The 24,288-nt window shown below is 43.4% G+C and overlaps 1 protein-coding gene across 1 annotated transcript in view; it reads right to left on the bottom strand.

Annotated features, from left to right (window-relative positions):
* Nucleotides 1-18,118: 18,118 nt before the first annotated feature.
* Nucleotides 18,119-24,288, bottom strand: part of LOC127226263 (E3 ubiquitin-protein ligase TRIP12-like) — a 94,697-nt gene continuing 88,527 nt past the window's right edge. Inside the window, 6 exon segments of the mRNA XM_051190172.1 lie at nt 18,119-19,458; nt 20,046-20,153; nt 20,439-20,533; nt 20,898-21,011; nt 23,367-23,414; nt 23,417-23,533. Coding sequence (XP_051046129.1) covers nt 19,218-19,458; nt 20,046-20,153; nt 20,439-20,533; nt 20,898-21,011; nt 23,367-23,414; nt 23,417-23,533 — 723 coding nt within the window. The 3' untranslated portion in view covers nt 18,119-19,217.

Below are 24,288 nucleotides of genomic sequence, written 5' to 3'. Positions count from 1 at the left end.
GGAACAGAGCCCAGCTGAACATTGAGTACCCAACCAGGGACTCACAGGACCGACTTCTCTGTTCTGGCAAGGCCTCCCGGAGGGGTAACGCCACTCGGTGGCCGATGATAGATCCACGGGTACCAGGATGGGGTGGCTGCTGGGCCCTAGAGCGCGGGGCACGCCCCAAGAGCCCTGGCTGTCATTGCCAGGTAACTGAGGTGGACAGCCTAGCTGCCCCGGAAGGGAGCACGCCCGTCTGCATCTACGAATTCCCTCCCCAAAGTAACAGAAGCTAGTATCTGGAGTACAGGAGCCCCAACAGCCAGAGAGGCTGCAACTCCAGGCGACAGTAGTGTCCACTCACCCTGGCAGTCAGTGCCTGGAGACCCCAGCAGGACAGGTGCAGCTGTAGCCGGAGCTCATCATCCAGCCGCGGATGCTCCTGGACGGCCACCGAGCTGCAGGGTGCACACACCCCGTTCAGCAAGGGTTGAGCGGCGCATGGTCCCGGAGCAGACAGGGGCGCGGCGGGCACCGGGCTGGCTAAGCAGCCGCCCTGGGGCCAAGCACCGAGCAGCAGCAACGGCAGCCGGGCCAGCGCGGGCAGCAGCTGGGCACCGGGCGCCTGGGTGCGGCGGGGATGCATGGCGAGGCGGAAGGACTCGGGGAGCCGGAAAGGGACTGGGCGCGGTGGCAGCTCGAACTAGCGGCGGAGATGGCGGTAGCAGCGGCGCCAGCGGCTGGTGCTGCTCAGCAAGGACCGGACGCCTCCTGCAGCTGCAGGAGCCCGTGGTTCCCCGGGCAACCGCGGGCAGGGCCGGGGGGCGGAGCCGCGGAGGCCCGGCGCGGGGCGGGAGGACCCGGGATGGGAAAGCTTCTGCTCCGAGTCTCAGCAAGTTGCAGGAAGGCTGTCCTCGGTTTCCAGCCTCAAGGGGTCAGGAGTCGTGGGTGTGTCCAAAGGAAGACCGGAAGGCACAGAGGTGGGGGCCCGGGCCTGGAGAGGGCCGCGAGGCGATGCTGGGGTGGAAAGTGGGTGGAGAGGCCCCACTGGCCCTGGAGAGACCGCTTCAGATGACTCGCAACTGCCACTCGCGACCTCTTGGCGCAGAATCTGTGAGGTCGCAGCAGGACCTGCCCTGACCTCATTCTCGCTTGGGACCTCACCCGCTCCCAAAACACTGGTCCCGGTCCCCAGCACGTACAGCTCGTGTGTGCCACCGGTGAACTCAACCCACTTCGCGTGGACCTGACTTTGCACCTCCAGGAGCCACTTTGGGCCCTTGTCCTTGGTGCTGAACCTGTCTCCCCGACAGGCTTGCAGAGCGCGCAACTCAGAAGGATTGTAGTTCACAAGAACTCAAAGAAGCCTGGGGTGGCTGGAAATGGGGGAATCAAAGTGCCGACCCTATTGTGGAATGAATACAGGAGGAAACTGAGACCCAAACAGGCTAGGTGGAACCCAGTTGATCACTTGATTTCCCTCCCAGAACACTGTGAGAACCTTCGTGTAGGTTCGCAAAGGCCACTTCCAGCAAAGACATTTGTTACTGAACTTGGCGGGGAAGGAGGTTTCACCGTGACCTACTTCAAGGGCTGCTGTATATCCTCTCTGTTATGCTACTCCTGGTGTGGCAGCAGCAGAACTCATCAGACTTTGTCTCCACTCACAACCCGCCTTTCCACGGCCCCTACTATGAATAGACTCCTAAACTACTTACCCCTGTCTGTGCAAAACTGAAGGGGCCAGGAAGGGCAGTGGCTAAACGGAGGAGATGGCTCACATCTGTAATCCCAGTGGTAGGAAGGCTGAAGCAGGAGGATCAAGAGTTTCAAGGTCAGTCTTCGACCCTTGGGAATTCAAGGCCAGTTTGAGCTACATGAAACCCTGAAGAGGAAAGAAGGAAGAAGGGGAGGGGGGAACGAAAGGAAGGAGGAGAGGGAGAGAAGAAAGGAGAGGGGAAGAAGACAGGAGGAAAATGAGGAAGGGAAGAGAATGGAGAAAGGGAGGAAAGTAACTCTTGGACTAACAGACAGGAAATTTTTCTAAAGAACATAAAAAGATTGTTTTGTAAAAGGCTGAGCTAATAACAAAAGTGGAGACTTCATGAAACGCTTATAAGTGCCACAGATCTAGAGGCCAGGAGCTGTTGAAATCTCTCTGAGTGGAAGAAGAAGGGCAACTGTTTGGCCATCCCAAGCGAGTTTAGATCTCATATCAAATCTGTTTAGAAGATGCCTAAAATTCACGCGTTGCAAGATGACACCCAAACCCCAGCCAGATCTGTGCCCAGCAGGAGTTGTTCAAGCTGGAGTGGACCCCACCAATCACCATTCCTTCCCACCTGCTTGCATTTTATTTGAGACCTCTGCTTTTTAGAATAATTTTTGTGCCACTGCAGCGCCCTCTGCTGGCCCTAGTGTCATCATTCAGATGATTCTTGTGTTCTCTGGACCACACCAGGAACTACACTCCAGTTCCTCTAACATCTCCTTCCTAGAGTAACAGCTACAGTTGTTCGTATCCTTCCATCAAGACACAAAAAAAGACAAAGGACATTTTTTTCCAATCAAAAGGTTGTGAACAATTAAAGAATATTTTCACTTATTAACTTTTTGTCCAAGCAAACCCTTGATGAATTTCTTAACATTTTCAAATAGAGGAAATAAAGAACAGCCTATTTTCTGGTGCTGATGTCTGAATTTTCTAGGCAATGGCCCTTGGGTTCTTGCTTTTGTTTTGTTTTTGGGGGTTTGTTCGTTTGTTTTTGAAGTAGTATGTCTTTAATTTTTAAAGGACATATTATGGGGGTGAAACAATACTGCACCATTTTCTCTTTACTGCAAGCTAAATCTTCCAACTTGCACTCATTAACTAATTTTTGCCTGGAAAATAAAACATTTATCCACCATGAATTAAAAATAACTGACAGTCCAATGAAAAGGTTCCACCCAGGTTCAGCTTCATGAAGCAATGTTTAGATTGGGATTGTCACAGGGCTATCAGTGACACAGCTATGCTACTGGAAGTCACCTGAATGACAGCTACACCACAGCCGATTCCCACTTACTTTGATCATATAGTGGCAAATGGACTCTCTGGGAGGGGAGGGGCCATGCATCCCCCTCCCTCCATGAGAAAATATTAATAGGCCACATCTTGTGTGGAAACTCACAGCTGTTCTACTTCAAAATGATGAAGGCCATGTCCAATTGAGAGGAGACAGCTCTATCACACCTGGAGTCATGTGGTTAGTTCTGGGGAACCAGAACGTGGATTTGTAGCTCCTGGCCCCAAGCACCCATGCTGGTATTGCATCCCTGTTACTGCTGTTCATTATAAACTTTCCAGATTGTAGTGACAGCAGGAACAAAATGGACTAAAACAAGAGGAGGCATTGGGCCCTGCTCCAAATGATGATGTGACTGAAGCTTTGAAGAACTCTCCATGGAAGGCCTCACCCTCCTTGGGGAGCAAAAAGGATGGGAGGGGGTTGGTGGGGGGACAGGGGAGGACATGAGGGTACGGGAACTGAAGTTGACATGAAAAACAAGCTTGTTTCAAATTTAAATTTGAAAAATAACAACAAAAAAAACAATGAGACGAAAACGGGGATATTTGCCAGAATTTGGAATAGCACACATAAAAGGCTATCTTTGTCTTTGTTCTATCATGTGAAGAGACACCACGACCAATGCAACTCTTTTTTCTTGTTTGTTTGTTTGTTTGTTTGTTTTTGTTTTTCTGAGACAGGGGTTTCTCTGCAGCTTTGAAGCCACAGCCTACACACTGTCCTGGTACTCACTCTGTAGACCAGGCTGGCCTCAAACTCTGGAAGTGAACCAAGACATCTCTTATAAAAAGAAAGGATTTGATTGTGGACTTGCTCACAGTTTCAGATGTTAGTCCCTTATCATGGCAGGAGGCATGAATTGTGAACAAAGTAGACATCTCTGAAATTCCATATCACAGATCTGTGAACAGAGAGAAAGCTGGGCCTGGTGTGGACATCTGAGTCCTCAAAGCCCAACTCCTAATACTTCTAATCCTTTCAAATAATACTCCCTGGTGACTAAAGCATTCAGATATATATGAGCTATGGAGGCCATTCCTATTCCAAACCACCACACTTGGGTTATAGAGATTTCTAGAGTTAGCACAAACAAAGCCAATACTGTTTTAGTCTGTTCTGCTGTTACAGGGGTGGGGTGGCACATAGAAGATCTTTTTCAAGGTGTACTGGCTAGTTTTATATCAACTTGATATAAAGCTAGAGTCATCAGAGAAAGAAAAGGGCCTCGATTGAGAAAAATACTTCTATCTTAGGGTTTTGTGTGTGAAGAGATACCATGATGAAGGCAACTCTTATAAAGGAAAACATTTAATTGGGGCTGGCTTACAGCTCCAGAGGTTTTAGTCCGTTATCATCATGGCAGTAGCACAGCTGCACACTGGCAGACAAGGTGCTGGAGAGGGCTGAGAGCTCTACAGGCAGTAGGAAAGTGACAGTAACACAGACCAGGCTGGAGCTTCTGAGACCTCAAGCCTACCCCGAAGTGATCACACCTCCTCCAACAAAGCCACACCTTCTCTAATAAAGCCACACCCCACTCCAACAAGGCCACACCTCACAGTAGTGCAATTCCCTGAGTCTACAGACGTTATTTTTATCCAAACCACTCCAACCTCGCAAGACCGTGCAATAGACAAGCCTGTGGGGCATTTTTCTTAATTAGCGATTGACGGAAGAAGACCAGCTTGGTATGTCTGGTAGGTTGGTGGTCGTGGATTCTATATGAAAGCAGGCAGAAGCAGGCATGGTGGCACATCCACTTTAATCCGAGCACTTGGGAAGCATAGACAGGCAGATCTCTGAGTTTGGAATCGCCTAGTCTCTAAGGCAAAGTTCCAGGATAGTCAGGGCTACACAGAGAAACCCTGCCTCAAAAAACAAACTAAAAACAATGTAGGAAGAAGAAAGAGACAAGGAAGGAAGAAGAAAGGAAGGAAGGAAGGAAGGAAGGGAGGAAGGGAGGGAGGGAGGAGGGAGGGAGGAAGGAAGAAGGAAGGAACGAAGGAAGGAAGAGAGGAAGGAAGGAAGGCTGGCTAAGCCATGAGAAGCAAGCCAGTAAATTTTTTTTTTAAGTTTTAAGTTTCTGGAGTCAGGGTCTCTGTGTATAAGCACTGTGGCTGTCCTTGAACTTGCTCTGTAGACAGGCCGCCTCGAACTCACTGGTCAGTTTGCCCTCTGCCTATTGAGGACTGAAATTAAGGCGTGCAACACCAATGCCCAGCTGGATTGAAATTTTTGTTACCATGACACTTACCCTTTGCTCCCTCATGGCTCCTCTTAGCACCTCCTAGAATTTCCTTACTCCCCACCCCCCCCCACAACCTGCTTATTCACTCTTGGGTCTGCGACTCTTTCCTTGCCCTAATTTCCCTAAAGACTATCTCTCCTAGGAGGGAGAAATAGAGTTCCTGGGTCTGAACGTTGTGAGTTTCTAGTGGGTCGATAGGAGCTGCAGGCTAAGTCCCTCAGCTTCTATTTGCCCTCATGGCTTCTGCAATATTGAAACCCTCCCCGAGGGAGGCTAACTCCTCCTTGTCCCTTATGGCTACACTGTTCTCTGTCTCTAGCTGCCTAACCACCCCTGTGGCGGTGTTCGTTTATAACCTGTCCTTGTTTCTCCTGAGACTCAGAGATTTTCTTAAAGCCTTGATGTCTTACAGAAAATGGATTGGCCTCAGTACAGCTGGATGACCAAAGATAGGACACTCAAGTTCTAAATTCTCCCAGCATCCCTCAGTCCCTGCTCCAATACCTGGCCTTCTACCCTGAACTCTCCAAGGGCTGGATTCCCCTTCCCCTAGAGGCTCTTCTATGTATAAGCCAGACATTTTGGTTTTGTGTCTCTTTTGTAGTTTTGGCCTCCTAGCTGTTGAGCCTAGTTCCTCTCTCCCTTCTCCTCCCCAACTCTCCCCATGTGGCCTGGCTCAGGCTGATGATGTCCGCTCTGGACTCTCAAATATATCCCCACCTCTACCCCTGCTCTCCCGTATATCTACACTAAAATTTCTCCTCCACCATACCAAGAGCAGTTATGCCCTTTCTGAAGGACCAGACCCTCACCAAGTCCCCTGCTTTGCCCAGCCATGACAGGCCACAGAGAACCTGTAGGCCTCTGACTCAGCAGATGTCACAAAGAAACTCCAGGAGACACCAAATCCTTCTCAAGTCTCCAGGATACTTAGTTCCTGGGAACTATTGGTATCTCTGTACAACAGGCCACCTGCACAGAGACAGTCAAGACCACAAAAGCCACACAATGTTCCCATCTGTAGCCAACCAATCAAAAGTGTTAACAGACCAGTTGCCCTGCCAAATGACTTTGAAAAATTCCCTAACTGCTCCCCAAATGTAAACCAACCAGGAACTGATCCATGCCTCTCCCCACCGCTGATGGAACTCTTGCTGTTTTGCCTTTAAAAGTCCCAGCAATAGACATGGGGGGGGGGGGGGGACACCACGTCCTTTAATTAGCTGCTGTGTCATCTAACTAGACAAGGTCCCTGCCATGGTAGGATAGAGCAATAAACCTTGTGTGTTCATATCAGTGAGTCGGCTCCTGGTGGTTGTTTTGGGGGGTTTCTGAAACACATAACACTTTCCTTTTTATTCTTTTTTCATTTATAATGCAATTAGTCATTTGCATATCTAGAACATATAGTCAGGTTGGTTGTTCTAGATAGTCCTTGAACGTTTCCTCAGTGCTGTCTTAAAGACAAGTTCTCACAGTGTTCTTCCTCTTAGACCTGTTCTGACTTGAATTAAACCACTGTTCTGGCAGCTGTTTAAATTTCTTGTATATTATCATTCTCATATTGATTGGATCTTAGGCAGGTTTAAATGAGAAGTCTTCAGTATAAAAGACAGAAAAGTAGACCTTCTTTATATAAATATTTTATAAACTACTTGAAGTACAACCAAATGGAAGTCAAATCTTTCAGATGCCCGAGAAACAGGGAGTTAAACTCAAATGACTGCTTTTGGTGCCACGGTATTACGAGAGATGTGCCCCTACTGGAACACAGACTCTTCGGGGGAGAAATTGATCCCAGTATCCTACAGAGAAAGAGGCATGGTTCAAGCCCACCTCGCCATTGCTATGAATGGCTCTATTCTTTGAATTTTCAAAGGTCTTCACTGCCATGCTTTTATATGGAAGTGTTTCCATTAATGGCATAAACAAACTAAAGGTTTGTATGTGCATAGAGATCTAGAAGATGCTGGTTCAGGGTGGTTCTCACAGCATTCCGAGAGAATGTCTGAACTATCCAAGGAAGACTATCACCAACACTGCAGTGGTGGGGCTTCTGCTGTGTATGCTTTACTCCCTCTTGGGCACGTCTTTGGAGGGCCCAGCCCACTTGTTTGGAACCCCAGGTAGCTGAGATGAAAGCATCTATTCTTCACAAGTGGCCATGTGATCTAGGCCACTGCACTCCTGCTGACTTTGAGCTGCTTGATGATGTCATCAGTGCCTAAACTCAGTAAATCAATCAATGGCAAGATGGCTCAGCAGGTGAGATGGCTTAGCAGGTGAAGGCACCCTGTACCAAGCCTGACAACCTGAGTTCAGTCCCAAGGGTGTTCACAGTGGAAGGAAAGAACTGACTTCCATCCGTCATTAGCCAAATAATCTCAACATGACATAGCAAACATGCAGATGCACACTTGCACACACACACTTCAAAACTGCGTTAAGTCTGACATAAAGCAGAGGGGGGTGTGCTTAGAACAGAACTGGTAGGAGAGTAACCTCAGTAGCAAATGGTGAAGCCACCTTTACAGGTAGGATAGGTGGTCTGTAGAGTGCCACAAATGGGGCAAAGGCTGAACTCTACGGGCTTGGTGACTACACTAAAGATTATTCCTATTTCTATCATTATGGAGGTTCCTCCAAAAATGTCAGATTTAGAGTGCCACAGAACTCAGCTGTCCCACTCCTGAGTTTGTGGACAGGGATTCTCCTCATCCCTGTATATCACTGTACTGTTCCAACAGCCAAGGAATAGACTCAGTCAACAAGTCCCATCAACAGAGGAATGAATAAAGAAAGCATGGTCCATAGCCAAAATGGAATTGCATGCAGCTGTTTATAAAAGAAGTGTAAACAACTGGGGGAAAAAAGCACCTAGAAGGACAAACACTGTGTGTGCTGTCTCTCATCTGTGGGACCTGGATTTAAAACTACGTATCTTTGTGCTTTTATGCATGTGTGTTTCTGTAGGTGTATGTGAGGTCCCAAACTATGAGTAGTGATCGAGGAGTTGATCTTAATAGGTAGAGTCAGAGAAGGTAATGAATGCATGTACTGAGAGGTCAGGCTTGGTGGGGGTGGGGGTAGGGGTGGAAACGGATGGATACCAGCCAGAGGGAAAGAGGGACAAAGAAGGGCAGTGGGAGCCAGGAATGAGAACAAAGTATAATGATACATATGTATAAAGACGATCATAATAAGCCAAGATTATTCTATACGCTAGCCTAAAAAATTAGGTGCTGGAGCAATGTGCTCCCTGTTGCAAGAACATTTCCTATTCCTGAGGCCCTGGGTCGGTTCCCAGCAGCCACAGAAGGCAGCTCCAGGAATCTACCGGCCTCTTCTGGTCTCCATGAGCACCTGCATCCACTCAGACTCACAGACTCATGCAGGCTGACACCCTCCTCCCACCACGCCCTCCTCCTTTATGATCTACTGGTATCTGTCTCAAAAATGAAATAATTCTTTTTTAAAAGGAGAAAAAAAAGATTATTTCTAACTAGCTCATAATTAGTGACTTCCAATTATTTTATCAGTAAAACAATCAAACTGTCAGTTTAAACCAACAGAATCATTTGGTTTCTGTTGGGGTCCACACAGTGCATTGTCACTGTACATTCTGCTGTGGCCTAGCACTGTTGTCCTTGCGGGACCCTGGTGCTCCAATAGAAGGTACAGTCCATGCACAAGCTGGTGTGCATCTTCGCAAAATGCACTGAAGTAAGGGTAGAACGAGAGATTTAAAGGGAAATCTGGACAGTGTCTGCTCTAGGGCTCTCCAAGCACAATGGGCTCTCAGAAGACAGCCGGTGTGTTTCTATTTTCCCTAACAAATGCAGCTGTGTTTTGTGGAATCTGGTTAATTACGCGGAAGAGTTAAGAGGTTGGAAACAAGCAAAAGTCTCCCAGCTTTACCCAAAAACCTCCTTCTCCCAGTGCAGGCTCCAGCTTCCCTGGACTGCCAGGTCATCCAGTCTGGTGGTTTTCTAGCAAGCACTGGGCCCACGTCACTATTGAGATGTGATTGTGGCATCACGTGATCATTCATCGTCAGGAGGCGAGGTGAGATTTGGGCATCCTCGAAAGAACAAGCTGTGAATCCCAAAGGGCCTTGGTGCAGTGCCATCTGCAGTGCCTATGATCATTCATCTCGGATGACGCCAATTTATTTAGAAGCAGATGTCACTAACTGATTAAAAACTCAGTAGTGCAGATTCCATTGCTGCTGAGATGAGGAACAAACGAACACAGAGCAAAGAACATTTTACCAGGAGACAGCTCATCAGGAGGCACACAGGGCCCGGTGCCCAGGCATCCACATTGGCCAAGGTGAGCCATCTGCTCAATAGCGCAAAGCTGCACAAAGTGAATGTACTCCACACCACCTTCTACTTCTCCTGGAAACTGTCAGAGTTCTTTGTCATTGTCCTACTTGATTTGCCACTTGTGCTGAATTTCAGTAAATAACTATTTAGGAACATTCACCCCCAAGGTCCACTAGACCACATAATTTTTTTTTTTTAAATTCCCAGGGCAAAACCAGTAAAAATGTTTTTCTATTGAATGTGCACATTTTAAAGATGAATCCCAAAGGCCAGAGATAGGAACCATGTGGACAGGGCATGCAGTCAAGAGGATGGAGCAAACCATCAGCCCAAGCTACAGAAACTGAAAGTAGCCAACAGGAGGCAGGGAGGCAGAAGCAGGGCAGGAAGGGGGCAGACCAAAGGAGGCGGGGTAGAGTGGGCCTGTGCATAAATGTTCCCGATGACTCCATCCACACTGCTGAGCACTTCCACACAGAATGAATTCTTCCCTCTGTCAGGACTGGTGGCAGCAAGGGCAAAAGGCAGCTCAGACTGCAGACTTTGTTGGGCAAGACAGTGTTTTGCTTTTTTTATTTAGTTTTTAAATGATTGTGGGGAGGGGGAGGGGACCCCAAAGGATGACTTGCCCTGGCTTGTCCTCACCTACTGTGTGGGATCTGAGGATGTAACTGAGGTGGAGTAGGTCTTGGAGACAAGGGCCTTTACCTGTTGAACCACCTCAACAGCCATTGTTTACTTTAAAATTTTTTTTAATTTATTCCTAAAAAGGTTGGGCATATAAACTTCTCTGGGTAGCTGCTCCAAAAGCATGGCTCTCCTTGCAACTGGATGATGCAGAGAGGAACACAGAGAAACAATGGCTTTTCTGACTAAAGGGAGCAATTTAAGACATTTCTCCTGGGTCTCCTGGACTTAGTTACCAACACAGAACCCACTAAAGCCTGATGACCTGAGTTGGTTTCTGGAACCCACATGGCCTAAAGAGAGAACAAACCTATCAAGACTCTCTTGATCTGTAAAATTGAACTCTCTGACATTCCCAGCCTTATTCTCATCCCAGTCACCTCTTTCTCCCTATTGAATAATGGCCACAAAAGCAATTTTGATGTGCAGTAAGGACCTCTAAAGATCCAATCTCCTTAAAAATAATACTAGCAATGCTTATCAAAAACAACTGAGAATCAAGACTTTAGAGAGATAGAGCAATAGTTTATTTCTCTTTAGTACCCATGTGTTGTGAGCAACTCACAATGGTCCCTGTAACTCCAGCTCCAAAGGTATCCAATACCCTCTCTGGCCTCATGTGCACAAAAACCACAGAGACATACATACATAAAACTTTAACCAGCCCCCAAGATAGGCAAAGGCAGGTGGCTCTGTGAGTTCAAGGCCAGCCTGATCTACAGAGCAAGTTCTAGGACAGTCAGAATTACACAGAGAACCAAAAATAATTATTTTTATTATTTTCATGTGCATTGGTGTATGTCTGTGGGTGGGTGTTATATCTTGGAAGTTAGACCCAGTTGTGAGCTGCCAGGTGGGTGCTGGGAATTGAACCCAGGTCTTCTGGAAGAGCAGTCAGTGATCTTAACTCCTGAGCCATCTCTTTGGCCCCATAAATAGTTCTTTAAAAAGTTCTCTGTGCCAGGTGGTGGTGGTGGTGCACCTCCCTTAACCCTAGCACTTGGGAGGCAGAGGCAGGCACATCTATGTGAGTTCAAGGCCAGCCTAGTCTACAGAGAGTGCCAGGACAGGCTCCAAAGCTACACGAACAAAGCCCTGTCTGAAAAACCAAAATAAATAAAATTAAATAAAAATTGAAAATTCTTAAAATCACCCCCAAGTTATTCAGGCACCAGAGGGACACTTATTTAAGAAAAACTAGCTTGATTTTGGTTTTTAAATTTTAAACTTTAATTTAAACATTTAAGTAAAATATAACTCAATGAACTCTGGAATGTCCAAGAGTTCTGACATACCTAGCAATCTAAACTTTGATGTACATTTTCTGGAGCTGCACACATGCCTAGGAAATATGGAAAAGGCAATGATCTCTTACGTCTGACTTAGTTCTTTCATAAGCCAGAAGTAAAAGCCAAGACAGAGTTCTACACTGCCTCCAAACACTGACAAGATGTCCCATCTGAAGGTTGCCTCCATACACACACACCCCACATACATATACACACTATATACATGCTAGTAATCCTGGCATTTAAAGAAGCCTTCCTCTATCTCTTAGCTTTGTCAAGCTAAAAAAGAAGAATGTATACTTTACAGAATTGGTTTAGGAAAACCCACTAAACCATAACAACCAACAGCAGCAGATTCCACAAAGGCAAAGAAATCTTATCAACATTATCCAATTAAAAAAAAAAATGCGTAAAAATAAACAGGAGATTTTGTGGATGGGGAATTAGTCAAAGTTTTATTATGCTTAAAGATTTTTTAAGCTATAAAGAGTACATTCAAATGCCAAAAGGTATGACAAAAATTACAGTAAGTTCTAAGAAAAGTATGTTATCAAATAGGGAATAGCAATAAAGGAATGGAAAGTATGGGAGGAAAGAGAAACAGTTTCTAGGGTCAAAAAGTCCAATAACTGAAATAACCTCAGTGGAGGTGGAAGTCAGCAGCATATTTGAACAAGCAGAATAAAGAATTACTGAACTTGAAGATAGATCAGTTAATAGAAAAAAAGAAGATAATAGAGCCTCAGAGACCTTCAGACATCATAAGAGTCCAATATATGTATAATGTGAGTCACATAGGAACCAGGGGAGAAGGGAGAAGATGAAATTTGAAGGAATGTCTCTCAAATGTGTTTAAGGCTTTGTTTCCAAGGCAGGATTAGTTGAAGGTAATAGAACCTTCAAGACATGGCACCTAGTAAGAGCTCTTTGGGTCATTGGGGATCATGACCCCAAAGGAATTCTGGGGGTGGGGAGCTGTCTGGTTCAGCCAACCTTTCTCTTTTTAAAATTTTCTGACTCATGGTAAGCAGGTTTTCTCAGTCACATTGGTTGTCATTGGGTATGCATGCCCACCAGAAGCCTAGCACAACAGGTCCACCCAAAAACTGAATCAAAATTAACCTTTCATTTAAAACATTTCTTCAGATGTATTGTTATAGAAAGTTTACTCACATGACAGCTTTCATATCAGAATCAACACAGAGCAGTTGACAGCATATTCAAGATCATGAAAGAAAAGGAAGAGATGGCTTAGTGTTTAAGAGCAATGGCTACTCTTGCAGAGGACCCAAGTTTAGGTCCCAGCACCCATATCAGGCAGCTCACAACTGCCTCTAACTCCAGCTCTAGGCAACCCAATGCCTGACTTCCTTGGGCACCCACACTCATAGGGACAAACCCCCGCCCCCTCCCCACACCTTCAAAGCAATAAAAATAATACATCTGAAACTAAGTAAGAGCTTTAAGGCCATGGGACTGGGAGTGAAGAGGAGGATCCTGACAGAGGACTGAGAACTCACTTGACAATGAATGGGAAAGGGAGGAGGAGGGTTGGTGCCTCAGTCTCCTAGATATCTAGGTAATGTGGAGAGAACCTAGGCCACGTTTACATTCTGGCCATGGTTCTGTCACTCACACCAGCCCACACAGGTCCTGGAACTTTCATTGACTTCTCTTTTTCATCTGTAACACAAGGCTCCAGGTCAGATGACAGCTGAGACTTCAAGAGCTCCATGGGACAGCATTCAGAGAGTGCAATCCAATACCCATCTGCTCCAAACACATCCACATCCTTTCAACAATTAAATTAGACCAACTGGGGGGGTAGCTGCTATTCTACCAATTGTAGAAACCACTGAAGAGCATAGGAGCCAGGGTAGATCAAATTACACCTGAGAACACTTACACACACCTTTCAGAACTGATGTGATCAGAAAGAACAAGACCTATACAACCCAGTAGTGTCATTAACCTGAAACTCCAACTGTAACCAAACCCTTTAACAGAATAGCTTCTCTCTGGCTTAAGTGATTCACACAGAGAAGTTATCTCTGAATATTTAAACACGCTTCTCAAATATTAAACAGACCTTATAGGCCATGGAAGTGATGAAGTGGCATGTTTATTCTCTCTCCCCTCCGGCGTCTCTAGGCACCACCTATATCTGTCTGCAATTCACCTGCCAAGTTTGAGACTTTTAAGAAAGTGACAGAGAGATATCCATCCATTAAGAACACTTGCTACCCTGAGAACCTAGATTTAAGTTCCTGGGGTCCACATGGAGGCTCACAACCATCAATAACTCCAGTTCCAGGGGCCAGCAAGCCCCAGCAATCCTCCTGATTCAAACTTCCTCAAATATGGAGCTACGGGCAGGTGCATGAAGATTCTCGGTGTCTTACATGGGTGTTGGGGATCCAACTCATGCATACTCAGCAAGTGCTCTTAACTGCTATCAATTAGTGTTCGGAAAGCATAATCTTTGCAAATCTTATGACAGAACACAAGCTTTAAAACCACAGCGTTGTCATGTATAGATCAATTATGTTGTCCTTGTTAACCTAAATAGGCCTCAAACTTGAAATCAACCTGCCATATCCTCCTTAGCACTAGGACTATAAGGATATACCACTACACCTGGCTATATGTATGACAAGAAAAATAACATGTGGGGAGAATGTTAAAGATTCAATCATTAATATTTTTATGCTAGCCATATGTTGGGAATTTAAAAGAATATTACCAACCACATAAACCAAGAACTATGGAAAAGGCAATTGAGCTCATTTTACTCAATCATTCCAACAATGCTGGGGGTGAGCATTAGTTCAATATTCTATACAAATCACAGCCTCTGAACACTTGAGTCAAGGTCCTCAGCCCGATGTGAAAGTTTTTCTCCTGAAGCTTCTTCCACTTGCCGCACCATGATGGACTACAGCTCTTCTTAAGCCAAAACAAATCCTTCCTTCCTAAATTGCTTTGGCCAGCATTTTTGTCAAAGCAATGAGAAAAAGCAACTAAATACTGAAGGAAAGGAGGTACCACGGCCAGGAAGACTGTAATGACAACATTTCAGGCAAAGAACTGCTAGAAAAGGCAATGGAGCGCTGCTAAAGCATTCAGCACAACCAACCCCCCTTAATTTAACCACATCAAGGTAACTTCAGTTGCAGTGGCCAAGTTTTGAGGACCAAGTATACATCTGGGGAGTTCTTTTGCAGATTCCCCCCTTGGGAAGGCAAGCATCGCTCAGTGGCACTGATGTCTCAACCTTTCTTACATAAATTGGGAGAACTTAACAGGGATTTGGATAAACCTCAAGTTTCTGTATCTGGCCAGGACTTACTCAAGAACAGCACAAGATTCCAGAGAGAGGGGCATGAGACCTGCACAGCTATCCACCCTGCACCTGGCTCACTTGAATAGTGGTATCAAAGGGAATACTATGCTGTCCATTGAATACTGGCCCAACAACTGCCATTAAGATTTAAATGGACATTGCTAGCCCCAGAGAACATAGGCAACAAAGAGGAACCTAAGAGAGACATACATATAACATCTCCTGAGTTAAATTGAGATCATGGGGGACATGGGGGAAGGTGGATGGGAAGAGGGGAGGAGAAAAGGTAAAACGTGAAGGTCAATGTTGGATAGATTTAAGAGCACATACTGTTCTTGCAGAGAACCCAGTTTGATTCCTGGCATCCACAATCACCTAATGACTCCAGCCCCAGAGAAATCTGACACCTGTGGCCTCTTGTGTTCCTATAGCTCATGAGCGCAAATGCATACATATATACATAACCAAAAACTAAAATTAAATCTACAAAGTCCATTAACATTCAGATACCAATTCCCAGAACTACTTCAACCCCAAGGTGCTGCTCCCCAGTCCCCAAGCAGAGCTGGAAGTACAGCTTCACATTGCAAACTATTTAACAGAACCTAGCAACTATGACAGCCTTTTTTATAAAAAAAAAAAAGGAGCTTTCACCCCTAGGTAGTAATACCAAGACAATACACAAATATGTGTTTAAATCCACTCGTTTTTGCTAGCGCCCCCCCCCTTCAGGAATAGACTGATGTTAACATTTGTCATGGATAGAACAGCCAGCCATGACAGACAAGAACAGAGACTTCAGGACTTCTGCCATCAAGACACTATTATCTCTGCACATTTAAGTGTTTCTCAACTACAAAGGCAGAATTCACCAAGTACATGAACACCTTGTTCCACATCTGAGCTGGTCAGTCTCCTGGTGTTCTAGGCAACCTACCTCCAATATTGTTACGATCACTGATACTTACCAGAAGCAGATTTTCAAAGAAACCTTCTGCACACCACCTGTCAGAAAACACCATCTGATTGTACATAATGTAACAAAACTAACCATGAAGGATAATGCCATTTATTAAAAATATAGTCAGAGGAGTCAGGGCATTGATGCAATTTTACATACACATTGTAGTCTGAAGTTTCATTATTCCAGCAGTTCATATAAATGTTTCAGATCAAAAAAGAACACACTTTACAGAGATCAGCAGTTGATTATCGATTTGGTTGTGAGTCCATTTGTAGTAAAAATAAATCTCCCTCTTCCATTATTGGAGAACAACTCTGTAAATGTTAAGGAATTTCTTCTTGCCAATATTTGTTCATCTGAACTCCTTGGCATATACCAATTTTTTGACGTAGTTAAGTGCTATGAGTTGCCTGGTATTAATGTTTGGGTAAATGGAACTTTCCAGTGACCTGTCACCAGGTTACTTACTGTGGATACCAGCTACAGCAATTCAAACCTAACACCTATATAACACCACTTTTCAAAGAATCATACAGAGCACGGCAGTTCAAGACAATATTCTCATTACAACAGGGAAAACAAAATGGGTCAGAAAAAGTATAAAAGAAACAAATGGAGGCCACTTGTACACATTTCCTCCCAACCAGTTGCACTTGTTTCTTGGGATAATGGTGTCCATCCTACTTCAACTTGTACTTAATGTTAAAAAAAAGGAAAAAAAAAAAAATCGCAAAACAAGGTGACCTCAATCCGCTGGTGATGGACTTGGAAATGGCTTGGTGGGTTGAGTATTTGAGCCCTAAGCATGAGGACCTAGTTTAGGTTACCAGCACCCACAATTAAAAAAAAAAAAAAAAAAAAAAAGGCATAGCTGCAGTGCTGTGGGGAGTGGGTATAGGAAGATCTGGGGGTGGGGACAACCTGTCTGTGAGATGCAGAAGCTGGTTCTCTAGTCCTTGGCCTTCATGCGTAAGATGCCCAAGGAAATCACTCTCAGAACAGGTAGTCAGCTCTCGGCTGTACCACTCCTCATGAGGTATGCCCAGCTTGACAACAAGCAGAAGCAGAACCACTCACTGCTCTCCCAGTGCTGGTGATGTATGATATGCTTTTGCTGGGCTGGGCCACACCACCTACTGCCACCTAGATCTCTATACAGTCAGTCTACTCACCTAGGACAAGTAAGAGGTTCTGTTAATACCCTGACAGTGCACTTGGCTGTGTTTAAAAGCATACCAATGGTGCTTGCTGGTCCCTGGAGCACAGCAAACCAAGTATACATTCCCCTAGTGTGCAAAATTAAGGCCTTTGCTTAGAGTGCTTCAAAATGTGGTCTTCCTGACCCTAAGAAACCACTGGTCTCATGTACTGGGGGAAGAAAGCTGATGACTGGAAGCTTTGCAATGATTTGGGGCTCTGAAACATTGCAGTCAGAACCATCATTAGCATTCAGTTGATGCACGGAATCAATGAAGCCAAATCTGCCAGCACCACAGGTGTAAAATGCAAATACAGATTACTTTAATATGAAACATCACTTTGTTTTGTACAGATGTCTACATTTTAACAGCTCTTTAAAAAGTGAGGAATAAAATACTGTGTTCACACAAAATCTTTGTGCTCAGTTTGTAAAACACCAGAACTAGAAACAAAGGGGCCCCAGACCTTCTGGACAACAGGCTGAAGCTGCAGAACCCAACTCCTTCCCCCTCTCCAGGTAACATTGCTCATTTGCAAGCCTCTGTGAGCAGAGACTTCCTGGCCCCAACTCCTCCACACTGACTGGGCAAACTGTCAAGAGATTTCTGACAGCAGGGGATGTTTCCACATAAGGCAAGGTCAGTGTAAGAATGAGTTACAGTAGTAAACTAAGCTACTACCTTCCCTTGGGGCAATGGGATAAAGGAGGTGGCTCTATGTCAAGAGAGCACAGTAGTTTCTTCAAAAGTTCAGTTAAAAAAAAAAAAAAAGGTGCATCTCACTTTGAAGGAGATGAAGGCAGAGTTCAAATTTTTTAGTCTTCATTTGAGCCTTACAAAAGATACAGATCAGTTCCCATTTTCTTTCCACATTGTATGTTCAAGAAGCTGTAAGACCCACCATGGCTGGACTTGTGGCCACACAACTTACTTGAACTGAAATGTAACCATACTGCTTATCTTAGACAGGTGGGCATGTGTACAGCACAGAACTATAAACAAAAACGGTGAAGCAAACTTATTTTATTTTTAGGTAAAAACATTAACCTGAAGGATTATTGCAGATCTGAGAAATGAGCACACAAACAAATGGACAGCATTGTTTACAGGTGCTTTGATCTGTGTGGAGACAAAGGCTGAACGGTTTGTCCGCAATTAACTGGGAGAAGACGAGAGAGTGAGACAAAGACAACAGAAACTTAAAACAGGAGTAAGGGAAGGGGGAAAAAAAAAATCTTTTGAACTCCAATATGGAATGAAAAGTAATTAATCTAAAACTTTACATCAATTTAAAATGGTCTGGCCACAGGATAAATACTGGCCAGCTCAAGCTGTGGACCTTTTAACCTACACAGAAAAATGAATACGCTTTCCTTCCTCCTTTAGCTGAGGATGATGGGAATGCCATGTAAACAGACCTAGTGTATCACTTGGCAAAAAGCCAGGAGTGCTCTGTAACTATATTAAAACTAAGCTATAAGAAAAGCCTACCTACCTAGTAGTTACAAAGGCTGAATTATATTGAGAATATATTTCAATTCAATGAATTCTAAATTTTATCTTAATTTGAAAGAACCAGAATGGCAAGGCTCAGGGCTAATGAAAATGTCTTAACTGTTCATGTTGTATTATTTAAAAACAAAACAAAGACAAAACAAAACAAAACCTGTGAACTGCACAGGCAACAAAAGAAAATTAGAGGTGGAAAACACACAGAACCCATCTACTAGACTAGAGTTGTCAAATACACATGAGTTTAATGTCTGTACTTATGTACAAGAGTTGTCTTTGGAAGAAACATACTGCAAACTTAGCTAGATGGATACACACAGCCCAGAATTAAACTGCACAGCCGACATTTATTGTTCCAGCCTGAAAAAAAACATCCCTTTGAAATTTCACACAGCAAAGCAAGTTAAAAACTTCACTCATCAAATAAATGATAATTTAAACAAGAACTTGCTAAAGAAACCTCATCACAACAACGCTTTAGGGCCTGATCACTGAAGTCCACGGGGCCATTATGAATTATAATCTGCAAGCCACTTTCCTACAACAAGAAGGAGGAACATGTTTCCTTGACTCAGTTGACACATAGAAAAGAAATCATGATTTGTTTTCTTTTGCTGTAATAGGCAGACACTGATTTCTTGTTGTGATCAGGAAAAGATGGAACGACTGTTGGCCTTCTCTTGCTGCTATCAACAGTTTGTCACGCATTATCTCAATGCTCGAATAGTCCGGCAACTTAAGATAGTTCACACAAGTCATTACAGAGGGTAAGAAGTCATCTGGGTTTTCTGTTGATTCAAATGTCTTCCGCACAATTGTCAGAGGTGGATTTAAACTCCCGGAACCCTAATTAAGAGAAAAGAGTTCAAGAAATTTGGTTCATTTTAAAAAATATCATTACTATCACAAGACACATCACTGATTTATTGTAGTGTTAAACTGCCAAACAAAGTACTCCTCTCTCTTAGCTAATGATGTCTCACTGACTAAGAGCATTGGCCACTCTTCCAGATGCCCCAGGCTCAATTGCCAGCACCTACAGGGTGGCTGACAGGCATCTGTAACTCCAGCCCAAGAAGGATCCAACGCCCTCTTCTGGCCTCAGACAAACATGACAAGCAAAGCATTCCATATACAAAATAAAAATTAAAATATCCAAACAAGCAAAGCAGACTCATTCAACTTAATTTTTAGAATCTATTCTTGATTAAGTCAACTAAGAATTTAAAAATTCTACAGTGTTTGCAAATTTACCTAAGCAACATTCTTATATATTAGTGACTGTGTATGTTTAAAGCAGTCTCTTCACATATTCCTAAGCAGCTTAGGAACATAATGGTATTGTAGTAACTAAGAGACACTGTACCCCCAGTAATGGATGATTCGCTCACAGTTAGAATAAAAACTAAGCACAAATACTACCCACCTCCAACCGGCAATCGTGGGCTACCAGTCACAAACTGGAGAAATAACCTCTGCTGTTCATTATCAAAACTACTGAGAATCTCAAACAAGAACTTCACAGCCCGACTAAAACAAGAAGTAGAACAGAATTATTTTGTGTTAAAATACTACGTCAATATACCACGCCTCACTTATAATCATTAATAATGACATCTATTTTAAGATATGGTTACATATGAATTCTCATTGCAACACTTTAAAAGTTTATTTTGTTGTAATAGCTGAAATCCAAATGGAACAACTTTAACAATATGCTAGTCTAGGAAAAATGTCCCATAAACTTTGATGAGTTGACCCCTCCTCCTCTAAATCCCTAACTATGAACTGAAAAACTTCAGAGCCCATACTTACCTGTCATGAGTATACCCATGATCAGGCCTGCAGCATTCCATCAATGTCTTTGCATCCCAAGTGTCTGCTTTACTGCCGCACAGGAGCTGATCCAGCTTTGAGATGAAATAAGGATAAAGAATTAGCAAAGAAACACCCACATACCTGGTGACTGTCCAGGAACATAGACTGTAGAGTGCTACCCCAAGTCCCTTTCACACTGAGCAGCATGGTGGTTTGGGCTAGAATGCTGATGCTACAATTTACTTTCACACAAGGATCCTATACCACCCCCAACATCCATATTGAACAAACTTTCTTAATCAGAAAATCTCTTTGGCCTTCCCTGAACTCCACTCTCTTACTCCAAAATGTTGTAGAATAGTAAATAAAGATTTGAAGCAATAAGGTAAACTATCCTGCTATGATTTACACAGATAGAAATGATTTGTGTCTTTTAGATAGATGTGAGCTACTCACTTCTTCTGGGTAGAAGTACTGAAGATGACTGAGTGGGAAAACGGATTCAAATCCATCTCTGAGCGAGTCAAACTGCCTAGAAACACCTTCGTTTAGTGCCCAGAATATCACCAACTGCAAAAAGAAGCCATTTTTAAAATTCCACAAAGTTCCAAATCTACTTACTATTTAATATGTAATAGTAAATGACCTTCTGGAATCACTTTAAAAACTAAAACTAAAAAAATGTTGTTAAGCCAGGTGGAGGTTGAGCACTTCTTTAATCACAGCACTGGGGAGGCAGAGGCAGGCATATCCTCTGAGTTCAAGGGCAGCAGGCTGGTCCACAGAGTGAGTTCTAGGACAGCAAGGACACAGAGAAACCACACAAACACAGTTATTACATCTCCAGACTATCTCAAAGAAAACCACATCAGTAAAAGGTCAGGCAGGTAAACTTCTATTTTGGGGATTGACCTGTAAGACAGTGTCAAAACTGCCACATACATTTCTACACTGTTGTAAAACTTCATTCATAGAAAACCCTCACACCAGAAGAGAATCACATTGTCTTACCAAAAGCCAAAGACAATGAAGAGGTTAAAATGTTACTGGAATTAAAGAGTAACATTTCAAGACCCTTTAATTAGCAACCAGCCATATTTTTAATGTGGAGTGTTGACTTTTTTTTAAATCCTGTGAAGTTCTGAGAACCATCCTCTGCAGTGTGTGTATCTTTAAGCAAATACAGCTTGGACATGCAAGACAACAAAATCTGAGAGTAAGAAAAAGCATCTCTAAATGTACTCAGTCCCTAGTAGCCCTGTTTAATTTACTGGTACACAAAATATTCAGATTAAGACAAAAGTATTACTATTGCTGTAATTTAAAAATCAACTTGAAGTCACACCATACAACAGGACTCACAAAGGAGGTTTATTGGAAAACGAGAGAGGGGGCAGAGAAGGGGACAGAGACTGGACCCTGGGGACAAGGGGAAGTGGGCAGAGGGGATAGGAGGTGGGCAGGGCCCTTTTAAAAGGGAGCATGGTGAATGTGCACAGGTGGTATTGTTAGTGGCTGCAGCTGAGGGCATATCATGTCAGAACCCAAAGAGCAGGCCAGTACAGACACTTGACTACTAACAACTATTTTAAAACAATTATAAAGTACTTTTAGAAAAGCAAAGGTATGGATGAATGTTTGCACATTACTTGTTAGTAAGATGGAAAAGCAGCTTCCCAAGAACAGTGCAAGAAACAGGTAATACAGCAAGATAGTCTGATTAGCTATTAAAAGGAACTACTTGAGTCAAAGAACTGCTCTTAAAGCTGAGGATCTTGGATACTACCTCCTTTTAAAGAAAACAAAGAAACCAGAGCTGAAGTTTTTCAGAGGCTCTAAAGTCCCACACAATATTTTAAGAAAGGTCAAGGTTTCAAAGTGAGTATTCTAGCCTGAATCCAATGTTCTTTTTTAGCCCATATCAGGAATCCAAGCAAAGTTTTTAAACAATGGTAATGAAAAGATATAGCTTTTAACTTTTTCATGCAATAAGAAATAGCTTCTCCTACATTTAGCAACCTTAAGTCTACAGCTGTAAATGCACTTTGTAGTGATCACAACAAACAAAGTGTGCATATGTGTGCCTATGTTGGTGTTTTAAAAAACAATTCTGCCAAGGCATCTGGCCTAAAACAAGAGCAGAAATGCTGTTCAAACAAGTGATGCCTGCTCTCTCTTATAGGAGAAAAATGTGTAATGCATGGTATTCAATCAAGCTTAAAAGATTGGGTCTACATAAGCTTACGTGAGGTACTGAGAGAGAACTGTTTTTACACAAACATGTTTTCTGCAGAGTAAAGGGATGCAAAGTGCACCTTCCAGCCTTAGAGTTCCTCCCAGTCTGAGAGAAGATAAAGGGCATTTATGCAATGCTGCACTATCATGATGAAGCCTTCATGTGTGATCAGCAGCTAAGGAAATACACTGTGTCCTTTGAAGCAACAAAAGATAAAATTTAAGGTTACTTTTCCAAGTCACCCTTGAGGTGAATAGCAGACAGAGCTCACAATGTTGAGGGTCATCCTAAAATAGACCTACTCAACATGCAGTTTTTGATAACAGGTTATGAGACTGGGTAGAAGATTGTCTTTCAGTGATCCACAAAGTCCATGTGTCTTCCCACAGGTCTCATCTCCTATGCTTAGAATTTTTGTGTATTTTCAAAGTGTGGAGAAAGTTAACTTCTTAGGGTTTCTTGTTGTTGTTTTGGCACAATATATTTGTGTGTTCTCTACAAAATGCACAGAAGCTTACAAAGGCTGAAAGGGGCCTCCAAGAGTGGTCCCAGGGATGTGCAAAGTCTTTAGCAAAGGTCCACATAGGCAGAGCTAAATGACCAAGTTCTACCAACCTAAATCCTCCTCATAAAAACACAGCAGATAAATTCCTATGGCTCCTGGCCCATAGAAAACAGACACCACATACTCTCAGGTATTCCTCTAAATTATGGATAGTGACTGGTATATCCTTCCCCCTCCTTTCTTCAGTTCAATGTTGGGAAACCCCGGCAGTGTAAAGTCCAATCCCAGATCTTCCACAGAGCAGCCATTCATTGTAAGAGTTTCCAACGCATACTGCAGACTTTCTTTGGTCTTTTAATGGAGGGAGAAGAGCACAAAATTCATACAAAATTATATTGTTTTTACAAAAATAAAACATAATCCTATAAACAACTGATGGTTACTTTAGTTTCTAGTTAAAGAGATTTTTTTTGTCATATTTTACATATTAAAAGTTACTGGAGTCACAAAGAAATCATTATAATACCTCAGAACACAATTATGTTTGTGGAGAGAAACAAGATTGCTGGAGTATATTCCATACTGAGTAGTTGCTCCTTGTAAACACATTCATATCACATATTAGAGAAAGTCCTTATGCATTTTTATTAACCTTTAATTCTAGGCCAGCATCGATGAACCTAACTGTATACCTAAGAGTGTATATAATTTGGAAAATTATAGACTGTGTACTACCTAGTAATGGCAATAAACTTTTCCCATCCCCTGTAAGGCTCATACGTAAAGCACACCTTTGTACTGCCTTCTAAGAAAGCTGAGCCAAGCCCTATCAAACCCAGAGGATTGTTTATATGCTACATAAAATGCTTTTTTTTAATCATTAAAGATCAATAACACAAAAAATTTAAGTCCTGAAAATGGAGGCATTTAGTTAATGTCAATTATTAGGAAGCTCTCAAATTGTCCTTCAGAAAAGCAGATGGGATTATGGAGGATATGAGCATATGGGGGAGAGGGACATAGGAAATACTAACGGTTTGTTTTATGGGCTCTCTAGACAGAACATTTGCACACCTGCCTATACAGATACATAAAACATGACAGCA

Source organism: Phodopus roborovskii, unplaced genomic scaffold (assembly GCF_943737965.1).
Source record: "Phodopus roborovskii unplaced genomic scaffold, PHOROB, whole genome shotgun sequence".
NCBI lineage: Eukaryota > Metazoa > Chordata > Mammalia > Rodentia > Cricetidae > Phodopus > Phodopus roborovskii.
Note: the sequence above shows the minus strand (reverse complement) of the source record. Positions and strands in the feature narration are given on the sequence as shown.